Below are 13,623 nucleotides of genomic sequence, written 5' to 3'. Positions count from 1 at the left end.
GGACTCCAAGACCATCTTCCTGTAACCTTCTTCTAATGGTAGACAGACTTTCAGTGATTCCAACATCTATACGAAACCGGAATGAAGATGATGTGTGGTCTAGCAGAAATAATAAGAAAACGGTCTTGTCAATTGATCGGAGCTTGTTGATTATCACCACCGTATCGTATATTGGCATTTCCAGTTGGTCCATAATGATTCCAAGTTCTACAACATATATATAATTCACATGTTTTCATAGTGAACAGATCTGGTAAGCAAATTAATCACATGGAATAGCTGAACGATATACAGTATTTCGTTGAAGCTATATATTAAATATTTGACATTAGATGTTATCACTGTAATAGTCAATCTATTAATGGTCCCACTACAAACCAATGTTTGTAATTGAATATTTTAGTCAAAAAATACGTAGAAATTCCCATAGGAAAGAGAATAATACGACATTAATGTAGATAAAGTAGATATCGTTTGCCATTTAAATTGTAAAAATGTTTTGTTTGAAAACAGTTTGTTTTTCTAGGCCAGCCATTCCATATTTAATATTGTAACAGAGTGTTGTGGAACAGACGAGAATATCTCACAGTAACACACATTTTTGCTGTCGGTTAATATTTACAAAGAACAAATCGATTGGCAAGCCATCGCCCGCACTGACAGTATGTCCGAACGTATCGCCCGCCATACCCGGAGTGGATACAACGGCTGCAATAAATACAAATGACCGTCGAACAAAATTTTTTTATCCGCTTTATCTCGCGCATTGAAAATTTTTTTTAGTATTCCCCGCGGACGTTACCTTTGTTCTCATTTTCGGGGACTGGAACGGGCGAAAATTGACTGCCACGTTATTGGGACATATCGCGTGGAGGAGTCGCGACAATATTGATGAGGGCTTTCATCGACCGAAAATTGATATATTCCCCAGGAGGCAGCCATTCAATTTTTACCGTATTATTTGTAACATCCCGTCATGTGTTTGCTGCATTTGTCTCCCCCCGCGTTGTTTTCATTGTCAGCACTCAATACCACAGTGATCCGTATGAATTTTTATCGTTACGAAAATTCACAGCAAAATTGAGAGGGGGGCTCGAGTCGTCTTGTTCCCGAAAACTGTTAAACTCCGCATAACTGTTTGCCAAGTCATCCTAACGAACCGAGTGCCATCGTACCGTGGAGCCGGAACGTTATTTTAATTAAAACTCCGTCAATGCAAAATAAATTTCAGAGTAAACAGGAATTTAATTTGAATATATTTTGATACGTCAAAACGGCAGTGTACCTAGTGTCAGTCACTTAGGCAAATTGCAGTTAATATTAATTCAGCGGCGTTTTGCCTGTTCAAACATGGATTCGGGCGCGAGCGAGAGCGAGAAACGACCAGACCGGTCCGGACAGAGCCGTTTGCACACTTCAGCTTCTCAATCACCGAAAATGCTTTCAAACTAATTATGTCTGTAGCACCGTTCGCCCGGTTCGCTCTCTATTTGAACGAATTTTCAATTAGTCTGAAAGTTATCTTCGCGCTACACCGGAAATCAAGGCCGTGATTAATCAAAAGGGCCGTCGATTAACGCACCACGCACCTTCACAATCACCAATGTGTTATTTTGTTCAACCAAAAAGGTGGATAATAGTAAACGACACATACAGTAGTGACCATAATTATTACAAATTACTAAAATATACACAGTTAAAGTGTGTATGGAACACCCAGAAAAATCAAATTATAAAAAATTTAAAGTTGGCAGTTATAGAAACAGCCGATAGATGTGAAAACTTTTAGTATTAAAATTTGAAATTTCACATCTATTGACAGTCCAAGCAACAATTTTATGCATATGCATTATTTAAATATATTACGGGCTGTACAAGATCATGACAAAATATAAATACAATTCAATTGAAATAACAATTAATATACACTCATATTATTTATAGATAGTATTTGTATTTACTTAAAGTTTAATGTGCTTGATTTCTAACATTATTTTAATTGTTTGCATCATTGTCATCATTAATTTCAACAATACTTAGACTTTTTGTACTTTCAATTATTTCATTTTGTTCTAGAAAAGATACGGTAGGCTTGTGGCAACTAAAGTAAGAAATGAAAATGTTTGATACAAATTTATCTAAGTTTCGCCTAAAAAACGGCATCGATTGTCGTTTTATGTTTTGTAGTACAGAATTTTCGATCATTGGACATATTTAAATAAATTTTTCACTAAATCCATTCAATTTTACTTATAAGATATACACAGCACTATACGTCAACTGTATAGTTACAGATATACTGGTATAAGCATGTCGGTGACGCGAACGCACGAGATTTCACCCACCCAAAAAGTGTCTAAGGCACACAGCACACTACACGTGCACCAGTCATGAGCATATTAATGACGCGAACGCATAATATGTCCCTATCAAAAAGTGCCCAACGCGGCTAAAGAAGTTTTCACTTCTAAAAATACATTAAATCTATTATTATGTGTTAGGAAAGGCTAAATTTTGGTTTACACACTTTTGTTGACGGTATAAAAAACAAGTATGTTTTACTTGTATATATATATATATATATATATATACAATTTTTTTTTTCTTATTTATATCGAAAATCTTGTTGGAAATGGTAAAAAAAATACTGTGAAAGTTACCGCTCTTAATATTAATATTAAGAGGTACCGCATCGTAAATTTTAATTCCCCGTTTAAATAACATGGGAACGATGGTGTTCTCTTGGATTTTGAAATTTTTTAACTCTCGTTAGAGATAATATTTCAAAATGATCAAAACAGATTTTTATAGAAAATTTAACGCTCTACAAAAAATGTCTCTTACAGTTTTTTGATATGTTCATTTTTTCAAACGCAACCATCAACTTTATGGGAAAATTTTATATAACATTTTTTATAGTGAATTCAAGTTCTTATAATTTATCTCCGAAAATGTTTTTGATATTTTTTACAGATCATAAGTTATCTGAAGAAAAATAAAAATTATATTAAATAAATATTATTATACTTCTTAAAATCAAACATTTTATTTAAATAAATAGGTTTTTACTAAAAAATTGATTTTTATTAAAATCAAAGTAGTATATATCGTTACACTAACAGACTTTTACTGTTCAATAAATGCAACACCACGCTCCGCCACATCATTTACGACCATTAATTTCGTAAAAAATTCAACACACATTCTTCAAAACTTTCATCACTAGCCCAAGAATTTACATCTTTATCAATGAAAAAAATTGCCAAATTGTAGTAAAATTTTACCTGATTTCAAAATGCTCTCAAATGTACAGTTGTAATTCACCCTCTATTTCTAAGATTTTATTCTTAAGGTCTAGTTTTCGGGTACTTCTTGAACGCCGGCAGACACATAGTTTGTTGGTGTAGTAACCGAGGTGACCAGCCAAGTCAACAACTTTTTTTTTATTTGAATTTATTAACAAAAGAAGGACGAACATGTCGGTGTCGCGAGCCCATAAGATTTTCCCCTACCAAAAAGTGCACAACCCGGCTAAAGAAATTTTCACTTCAAAAATAATTCAACTTATAAATTATAAAATAACATAACTAAATATAAAAGAACACACTGTGTAACACATTTTTTAATGCAAAAATAATGTTTTTTACTATTTATTGTTTTTCTGGGTACTCGTTAAACGGTACAATTTAGTTTATCTTGTGTTTTCATAAAATTTTTTTAAACATACTTTTATTATTATGGAAAGACACTCGCTACTCGTTCAGCTTGGACAAAGAACATCTTAATTGGGCTTCTGATAATTACCTCAAGATTTTGATACCACTCGGATTCTGGAAGGACATTAATATTTTGGGAAGGAATTAATATTGGCGGACGAACTCTTTGTAATGGAAACCTTTTTGAATGCATTTCTATATCGCCCAAAATCCATTTTTTAGCAGGATAACGCCTAGCCACCGACTGAAAGGATCGTTTTAACAGCATTCGAAGAGAATAACATAAGCGTTTCACTTTGGTCAGCAAACTCCCCAGGTTTTAATACAATAGAAAAAATATGGAATACTGCAAGAATCGGTCGAACAGCATTCGAAGAGAATAACATAAGCGTTTCACCTTAGCCAGCAAATTCTCCTGGTTTTTTAATCCAATAGAAAAAGTATGAAATGTTTTGAAAAGAAGACTTTTAAATCTGTCGCTGTCGTAAACAATCGAGGAGCTCAGTCCGGGCATAAAAATTTTACAAATTTAAATGATCTCATCACAGCAATTTAAGAATCTTGAAGGAATATAAACTTGTTATGGGAAAACTTTTTCTATAGTGGTACAGTGGTGTAGATTTTGGATCGGTCTCTAATTTTTCTCAACCTATTTTCCACGTATTTGAATATTTTAAAACTGTTAAGATTTTTAAATTTTTAATTGAAAAAAAATAATCTACCTACATTTCTTTTAAGTGGCAACGTCCCAACTAAATAAATTCTGGTGTTATTCATACCACACTAAAATGTTCTACCGTTTCAAAAACAATAACCTAACCTGATAATTAATAATTTAAACAAATTTGATAGTGGTTTCAATAAAAATACATGCTAGTTTTATTAGTTACTCACCGAATTCAACAGCACTCTAAACTTAGCATAATCGTGTAATTATTTTATAGTTTATCAGTTTCCAACCAGTGATTTGAAGCGGTACTTAATAGTTCGGTGGAGAAACAGACAGGGGCACATTTGAGCTAAACTGGATGGCGTTCCGGGCTCCCCGAACGGCCATCAGGCTGATTGAAACGTACGAGCGTGCGGTCCAGACTAACGCCCCCGTCCGTAATAAGCGGGACGCGTGATCCCGGAATATTATGCATCTAAATAATTCCACGACATGAATGATAACCCGGACGGGAACGGGCGCAGTGCACGCTCCACGCTTCCGTGCCCGGAGTGGATGTGTGCATCCCGGTAAATTACGTTCATTTACCTCCGCAACTTACGGTTATGATTTTTCGTGTGTTTAAATCGTCCGGATGCAGTGTGCGTGCGAACGAACGACAAAAGATCGCGGGTCGGCCGGAATGGGGGCGGCGATCGGATGAGATGTGTGTAAATTAATTTAACCAAATATTTGAAATGGCATGTACACATTGGTTTTTGTAAATTTCGGACCGTCTGTGTTTATCGACCCGCATCATGAATTTTCCATTTGCGCGCAGCAAGCTTTATAACCCGAATTAAAATTTGTTAATTAAGGGTTTGCCTGGATTTGTTTATTGTTGGATATGTTCCATTTACCACTAATTGATAAACCAAATGCGAAATTAGGCCGTATGTAACTAAAACTGGGGGAATGTTAATGATATTTTATCAAACTGTGGAGACTCAGTATCGGCAATTAAATAATTATTAATTGTGTGCGGGGGATTATGACCGAATCGGTGATTTATTAAAAATGTTGCAACCAAATTGAGTGTGGAAATGTCAGTGCTGAAAAATCACAGTCATCATTCCCTTTCATTATCCCATCGAATTTGTTCGCGCATTAACGCATCACAAAACAAAAATTATTAACATCATCGGTAAATATAATAAAAGTGTACCCCGTCCCAGGAAAATGAATTTGTTAGCACACAAACTGGGAAAACAGCAATAGCAAAGTCTTATTTTATCATAATAATTAACAACCTGTTTTGAACTCAGTTGATTCCAGCTTTATCCTCCTTAATGACGACTGAAGGTACCAGGTGTACTTCTTAAGGAATACCAAGAAATTAATTCGCCACACCAATAATAATTGATTATTATTAATATTTTCTGAAAACGGGAAAAATAAACGTATATACTCTCTCTATATTTATTTAAAAATAGGATTTTATTTATAATTGTTACAAAAAATCTTTATAAATTTGTTTTTAGAAAAAAAAAAAAAAAAATAAAAGGGGTATTTCCACTTCTACTACGAATGAGAGCCTTACTGACGATGGCTTACCAATCAATTTGTTCTTTGTAAATATTAACCGTCAGCAAAAATGTGTGTTACTGTGAGATATTCTCGTCTGTTTTACAACACTCTGTTACAATATGAAATTTGGAATGGCTGGCCTAGAAAAACAAACTGTTTTCAAACAAAACATTTTTACAATTTAAATGGCAAACGATATTATCTACATTAATGTCGTATTATTCTCTATTCTATAGGTATTCCTACGTATTTTTTGACTAAAATATTCAATTACGAGCATTGGTTTGTAGTGGGACCATTAATAGATTGACTATTACAGTGATAACATCTAATGTCAAATATTTAATATATAGCTTCAACAAGTATATCGTTCAGCTGTTCCATGTGATAATATTTGCTTACCGGATCTGCTCACCATGAAAACATGGTGAATTATAATAAGTTGTAGTAAGTTGAACTTGAAACCATTATGGGCAAACTGATAATGCCAATGTACGATACGGTGGTGATCATCAACAAGCTCCGATCAGTTGACAGGACCGTTTTCTGATTATTTCTGCTAGATTACACATCCTATTCATCCAGGTTTTGTATAGATGTTAGAATCACTGCAAGTCTGTCTACCATTAGAAGAAGGTTACAGGAAGCTGGTCTTAGAATCCATTTTTTAAACAGGAAGCAATATGTTTGGGCGTTGAAAAATCTTGATATTACTTGGATGCAGTGTCTCCCGTCGTTCACTAGACTTTAATCCAACGAAACGCAAATTGGACCCTCTTCAAAGACAGCTTCAAAATTTAGAAAAATCTGTTAATGCTCTTGAAGTAATATCTGAATTAAATGTCGATCTTCTCGAGTAGTCAGTCTCTGATGAGCATTGTATGGTTTGCTATAACAGATACCAACTTCTCTGCACCAACTCCACAATCTGTAAATAATGGACTGACTTATTTGGAGCAACTTACCTCTGCGGTCGACCTTCTTACAGAAGTGCAGAGGTCCTAACAACTTCATTTTGATTGGGATGTTTTCTTTGTACAATAAGTCTTCCAAGAGCATCGTTGTCCATGACACAACACGTTGACCGATAAAAATGTTTTTGGCCAATGAGTCTATTCTGAAGCATTTTACTATATGATAATTTCAATTACTTTAGTTTTTTACAAATATTAAAAAAACAATAAAGAAGTTATTTGTAACATTAAAATGTACCTATTTTATTGTGATCATTTAATAAAATTATACAATCTATAAAAGAAGGATATGGCACGACATGTTCTTCTAGAATGTCCGAAATATAACGCTCAGCATTAAAATTCCCATTATTTATCACCACCGAATCGGTACGTGTTGTTAAATAAATGCTTCTCCACAAGAATAGATTCATCTGTGAACAGAACAGAACTCGTTCCCAATTCGCATCTGCTCAATTGACATGTTCTCTAGCAAAATTTAGCCGGCCTTTGCAATGTTCCACGGAAGGTTGAGCTTCGATCAGGAACACAGGGTTACAAATTATCTTCTCTAAATCGTTGTCGAATAGTTTCAATACTTATTCGATCCCCTTTTACGTTTTCTAACTGAGGCTGTAAACTTCTTGTAATCACAAACCGTTGTGGGATATATGGAATACACCAAGCTTTCCGCTCTTCTTCGGTAACGTTCTTCCACTAAAACAACCGCTTGGGCACACTCATCGCGTGTTCAATTTATAGATTGCCGTTGCATATTGGCCATTAGAGAAAATTAAAAATAAAACGGGAATGATAAATGAATTATTTATTTTTATTAACTTAAAAACTTGGAAACAAATTGAATTTGCATTTAATTGGTGGTGATATCACAATTTTATTTGCAATTACCTTTAGAACTTAAAAAATTAAAAAATATACAAAGTGTGTCCATTTTTCTAACCAATAGTTAGGTGAGAAGTGACTATAAAATCTTCAATGACGTTCAGGAAAGGAAAAAAGTCGATTTGTTCCCCCGTGATATTAAATAAAGCCAAGATAAATCGGACAATCAGCAAACAAAACCACTTTGCCGTGCGCATAAATCATCAATCCCTCGACCGTAAATGAAGACACACCGTGAGATTACAAAGCTTTCCACACGCTCAGGGAAACAGACACGTGTTGCAAACGTTGACATATTAAAATCGGTGTCGTTTCATGCGCCCCAGCCGCCCCGTATGCCACCGCAACCGTACGTTCCTTACGATGTTACAAATCGTTTCTCAGGGTGAGCGCCATTTGAATTGTTAATTAACCCCCCGTTTTCGGTGGCGCCAAACTCTGGTTTATTGCGGCAGATCGGAATGTTTACGATGGGTTTGCGCTGCCATTCAAAAATAATGTTTTCAACCGAACAATGCAATTTTCGGCCGCATGGTTCGGTTTTAGTGGGTCATCACCAGGGGCTACAACTAAAAATATACAGGTTAAAATACATATTTAATTTGTTGACAACCCAGTTAAAGTCTCCTAATTTATTAAATTAAAAAATGCAGTTTTCAATCAATTTTATGTTTACTCTACTATGCTTTGTTTTGAAAGGGTAAATTGGGTCAGTAAAAATACTAATGTAATAATTTTCAAATTTGATAGAGAACACTCGTTTTTTATTATTTTTTTAAATTACTATAAAATGATTACAATATAGATTAATAATGTCAATGGTTAAAAGTAAGTACACTGTCGCTCATATGTCGACTAACTTAGAAATTTAGAAATTTTCAATCGTCTTGGTAAAAGTGTACATTTAAATATTATTGTCAATTATGCAGTATGCTTAATAACAACAATACGGTAATATAATTGTTTATAAGAGTATTTATCAATATTTGAAAAAATTCAAAGTCAAAAGTAGAACCCTATAAAATAAAACAACCTTACGTACGTAAATGTACATTTAGCCCTTACTTTATTTAGTATCTAGTAGCAAATCCATTATTTTTAAAAACTAAACAGTTTTTTCTCCTTGATTTCAGTCAGTACCTTTGCAATATAATTGTTCGATATTTCTTTCCACCAATTTCAAATTTGACAGCCTTTTTTGGAAAGATTTTCTATTCAATTTCATCCCAGAGGTTTTCAATTGGATTGAGGCCTGAACTTTGTGCTGGCCAAGACATTACACGTACTCCTTGAGAAGCGGACCATTCTTTAACAAACATGTGTGTGTTTCGGATCGATATCCTGTTAGTAAGTCCACCTTAAACTCATTTTATCTTCAGCAAATTGAAGCATATGATTCTCCGATACACGAAAAGATCTATTATCCCGTCTATTTTAGCCATGCCAAACCCAGAAAAACATCCCTAAACCATAACGCCTCCTCCACCACAGTAAGTCTTTGATTAATTAGTCTTCTCACCCATGAAATACTATCAAATTTGAATAATTGGAATCCATTGCCCAACTCCTTCCAGTATATTCCTTCTGTTAAAATTGAAAATCATCCTCGAAAAGGTCGATTTGTTTAAATTTAAATGTCTCTACAATTTGTTGTTTAATTTGTATCGATGAATGGTCACCTCTAGGCATTTTTACCTTTAAGGAATGATGTCGGATACAGAAATAAATTATAAAATCAACTGAATTGATTATACGGTTTGGTACTTTACTTATGAATTCTGTTTAATATAAAAAGTAAAGTATAAAAGGGAGGTATGAAATGTTTAATACACTTAATAATTATAAAATTAATTTAAATTACAAAGAATCTTTGTTTTAATAAATTATATTTTTAATTTATAGCTCTATATAAAGTACATATTTAATGAAAAAGTATGATACAACCTGAAAGTACATAACCAAAATTCAAAAAATTCGTTGAAAATACTTACATTTTATGGTTTCTAATTAGTTCGAAATGATTCCACACACAAAATTAACACTATCCTTCTTTAGTGTATGAAATATTCAAGAAATATAATTTTTCATTCATTTTCATCATTGCAGAGAAAAATTAATGTTGGTTTATTTCAAGACTGATGACAAATTAGCTTCAAATTTTAAATATTTTTCATTTATTAAAAACAATTACAATTCAAATTAATATTCTGTATGTTTTAATATATACATTTGTGACATTTAACATCCAGTTACAATGAAACTTTGACCGTTTCGATAAACCATACACAAAAGTTACTTTTGAACGTTTAGCAAATACTGAAATCATGTGACCAAATATTCAATAAAGCTTTCACATCGAACACAAACGGCTCTCGTCACAGAATCACACTCAACCCCTATTTGCATAGCTTAATTACCTATTTGATTGCTTATTTATCCCGGACATTTAGTTTCGGCCTGTTTCATTGTAATCAATGAAAACTTTTTGCGTTATTATTTTTATTGAATTTAAAATGTGCATGTGGAAAAACAAGCAAAAATGATGATAACTCATTAAAATGACGCCGGGGTGTTTGAATGCGGGCGACGCTTTCGTTGCAGTTTGTAGTTAAAATGAAAATTTATATTTTGTAACGGGCCACGCTCAGATAAGGTGTAACGAGCGATACTTAAAAATAATTCCATACAATTCGTCCGCACGAGATTCGGTCGGGACTTCTGAAATAAAATCCCTAGTTTTTATGTCAGCTCGAATAATTTACGTATGCACAAATTTTCATACGTTTCCTCCTTTTTTTGCAGAGAATATAATAAAATACAACGTCCCGAGAGGGGAGACTCGGGAACCAGACATAGATTTGGAGGACATCAGCTACGATGGAATTCTGGACGGAAATTACATGAAGGGTGGCCTGGGCCAGCTCGTCGACGGTTTATACGGCGACGACGACTATCAAAAGCAACTTCAAGGGGAGAACTCAGGTAAAGCAACCCTTTGTCTTGTGCCCACATTGACTTTTCATCGGGTTACTTAAAATTGGCGATCGAAGAAGTTTATGTTGATTTTTTAAAGCCACCCAGAAGACGTCTTCATACGGCCAACCATTAATCTTGTCATAGTGATTGTTTTATTTATGTCTCAAAGTTGTGACTTAAGTATGGATTAATGAAGACATCATTTCTGGTGGTCAAACGTCATTGTCTTTTGTTCGACTTTGTTGCGGCTGCGTTTTATTAAATCTAAAAGTATAATGCCATGTTTTTATTTGACTTAATTGAAACGTTGCCTCTGTTGACATGAGTGATTGGTACGAAATACTGCTTTTGTATTTTAAAATGAAATCATAATAGAAAAAGTCACTAAGCAGGATGATCTGGAAGAGGATATAGCAAAGTGTCTCCGCACAGGATATAAAATATTTATTTTGCTCTGTTTATCATAAAAATACACAGACCTGTTGCCGGAGCTCAGACGTGGAATAAAATATTGCGTCCTCCTATGCAACATTTCCATAACCATTTTTTTGTTTAGTTTCGTTGTTGCGCTCCTTCAAGCTGCTGAAATTCATAATTACCGAGTGAACGACGCGCGTTCCAGATATAAATTAGTGCTTACGGCAGAAACGTAATTAATATAAAACATGCCGGACGTTTGATACATAACAAACTGTGTGTGGTTAATTATGGTTTCTGAAAATGATATGTACATGTTTCGAATATACGTATTGTTTTACGTCCCGTATTGTTATTGGCATTGCTTTCATAAATAACTGCAGGTGAGACTAATTAACGAGATTCGCGTATAGATAGAGTAGATACAAGAATTGCACCAGAAGTACAAAAAATATTTGAAATATTAAACTCTATATTACAGATTTTAATAAACATATAAAAGGACGTAATAAAAGAAGATATTTTCTTTATATAATTAGTAAAACTATACGTCACCAGATGGCGACAAAAGTGTTGTGTGGATTCCGAATTTTAAATTAACTTCAATCGAAGAAAATGCATATACTGTTCTACTTTTCCCAAAAAAAATAAGCCTCACATGCAAATATTAATTGCGCTAGACCAATATTTTTGATTGAAGCCGCATTTTCATATGAATTTTTGACAAAGCGGCAATATACGAAATATCGTCCACCATTCATCGGAACTTTATTGGCCAATTGTTGTTCATTGAATTGTTTGTCCTTTTTTCATGTTTGATGCGAAATTGGATTTCGACACTGGCACGATTTTCCGTGGCAAAAAACCTAATTAATTGCCAAAGCAATTGGTGCAATCGGTTTGTTTGTTGCGATTGAAATAAATATGATTTTCAAAATTATACTAACTGTAAAAAAAACGCAACACCGAGGACGTATTAAGATATTTTTGTAAAGTATGATCTACGAGTTAATCAGAAAACATATTAACGGATTTTTTGTTTTTTTTTCTTCATATCTTGAAGGTATCTCAAACAAACGTGTATTTAAATTTTTCACAATTTTTCACCGAGGACGTATTAAGATATTTTTGTATAATTTGATATACGAGTCAATGGGAAAACATATTGACAGTTTTTTTTTTCTTCAAAATTTATTTTGTTTAGTAATTTATATTAAACGTTTAACATATCTAGAGTACGAAGAAGAAATAATTTTACCCAATTAATCCAGTTTGATAGAGGTAGAATAGTGGGCCTGCAAGAAGCAGGAATTTCGGTTCGAGAAATAGTGCAACGTTTGAACCGAAATGTGAGTATTGTAATACGATATTGGCAGTCATGGAGTGAAGAGGACAGAAGAGATAAACCAAGAGGTTTCGAGAGACCCAGAACTACCAAAGAGGCACAAGACTGTCGTCTTAGATTATTGGCCGTAAGAGACAGGATGAGTTTAACACGTGTGACTTCTGATGAATATTTTGTCGATGAAGATAGGCCAATTGGTATTCGATTTGTTTACCTCCATATACGATCTTTTGGCCTACGTAGTGACTGGTGTATTGAACGTCAACAGTGGGATGAAGACTGAAATCACGTTGTGTTTAGAAAAGACGACGAAGTAGAGAAAGACGTGATCATCGTTTTGCTGTGGAGAGTCATGTTCATGATAACAGGTCATCTTAGTTTTTATTAGTGGCAATATGACGTCCCACCGATATATGGATGACGTTTTTGAACCTTATTTTCTTTCCTACATAAGAAGTGATCTCGGACTAATTTCTCAACAAAGTAATATCCTCCACACATTGCCATACATTAAACTTCCTAGAAACCTCCCATGTGAATTTACTGTCTTGACCACCCAGATCATCAGACCTTTCCCCAATCGAACATGTGTGGGATGTGATGGGCGAAACTTAACGAATTTGCAGCGTCCTCCACGGATTCTTAATGAACTAAGACTAAGTTTGCCTGGGATGCGATACCACAAGAAAATATCGATAATCTCATTAAATTTATGCCACGACGCGTCAATGAATGTCCAAATCAAAAAGGGTGTCCGATCCATTATTAGCTTCAGACACTATATACTTTAAGATTTTTGTTTAATTATTTAATCAATTATTACTCTATAATAAGATAATATTTTTTGCAAACAATATAGATTCTTCTTTTCTACAAAAGTTTACACAACGATAACGAGCTCGACAAGTAAATTTTATGCTCACGTCTTGTTGCGTACTCAAGCTTAATTTATGCAAACCAGAACACATCGTATCTCCGCATCTTATTCGCGAGGCGTTAACCAAAAAATTTCGTTTTTTTTTAAATCTCGTACACCTGTAAAACGTACTCGTTTGAGTTCGTGCATTCGACGGCGGA

General features: G+C 34.0%; 1 protein-coding gene across 1 annotated transcript in view; it reads left to right on the top strand.

Annotated features, from left to right (window-relative positions):
- LOC109598811 (discoidin domain-containing receptor tyrosine kinase B-like) overlaps positions 1 to 13,623 on the top strand; it is a 198,896-nt gene that overhangs the window by 127,346 nt on the left and 57,927 nt on the right. Inside the window, exon 6 of the mRNA XM_049963791.1 lies at positions 10,611 to 10,790. Coding sequence (XP_049819748.1) covers positions 10,611 to 10,790 — 180 coding nt within the window. The remainder of the gene's footprint in view (positions 1 to 10,610; positions 10,791 to 13,623) is intronic.

This window comes from Aethina tumida, chromosome 2, assembly GCF_024364675.1.
Source record: "Aethina tumida isolate Nest 87 chromosome 2, icAetTumi1.1, whole genome shotgun sequence".
NCBI classification, from domain to species: Eukaryota; Metazoa; Arthropoda; class Insecta; order Coleoptera; family Nitidulidae; genus Aethina; species Aethina tumida.
The sequence above is the reverse complement of the archived record's forward strand: the minus strand, read 5'-3'. Positions and strand labels throughout refer to the sequence as shown.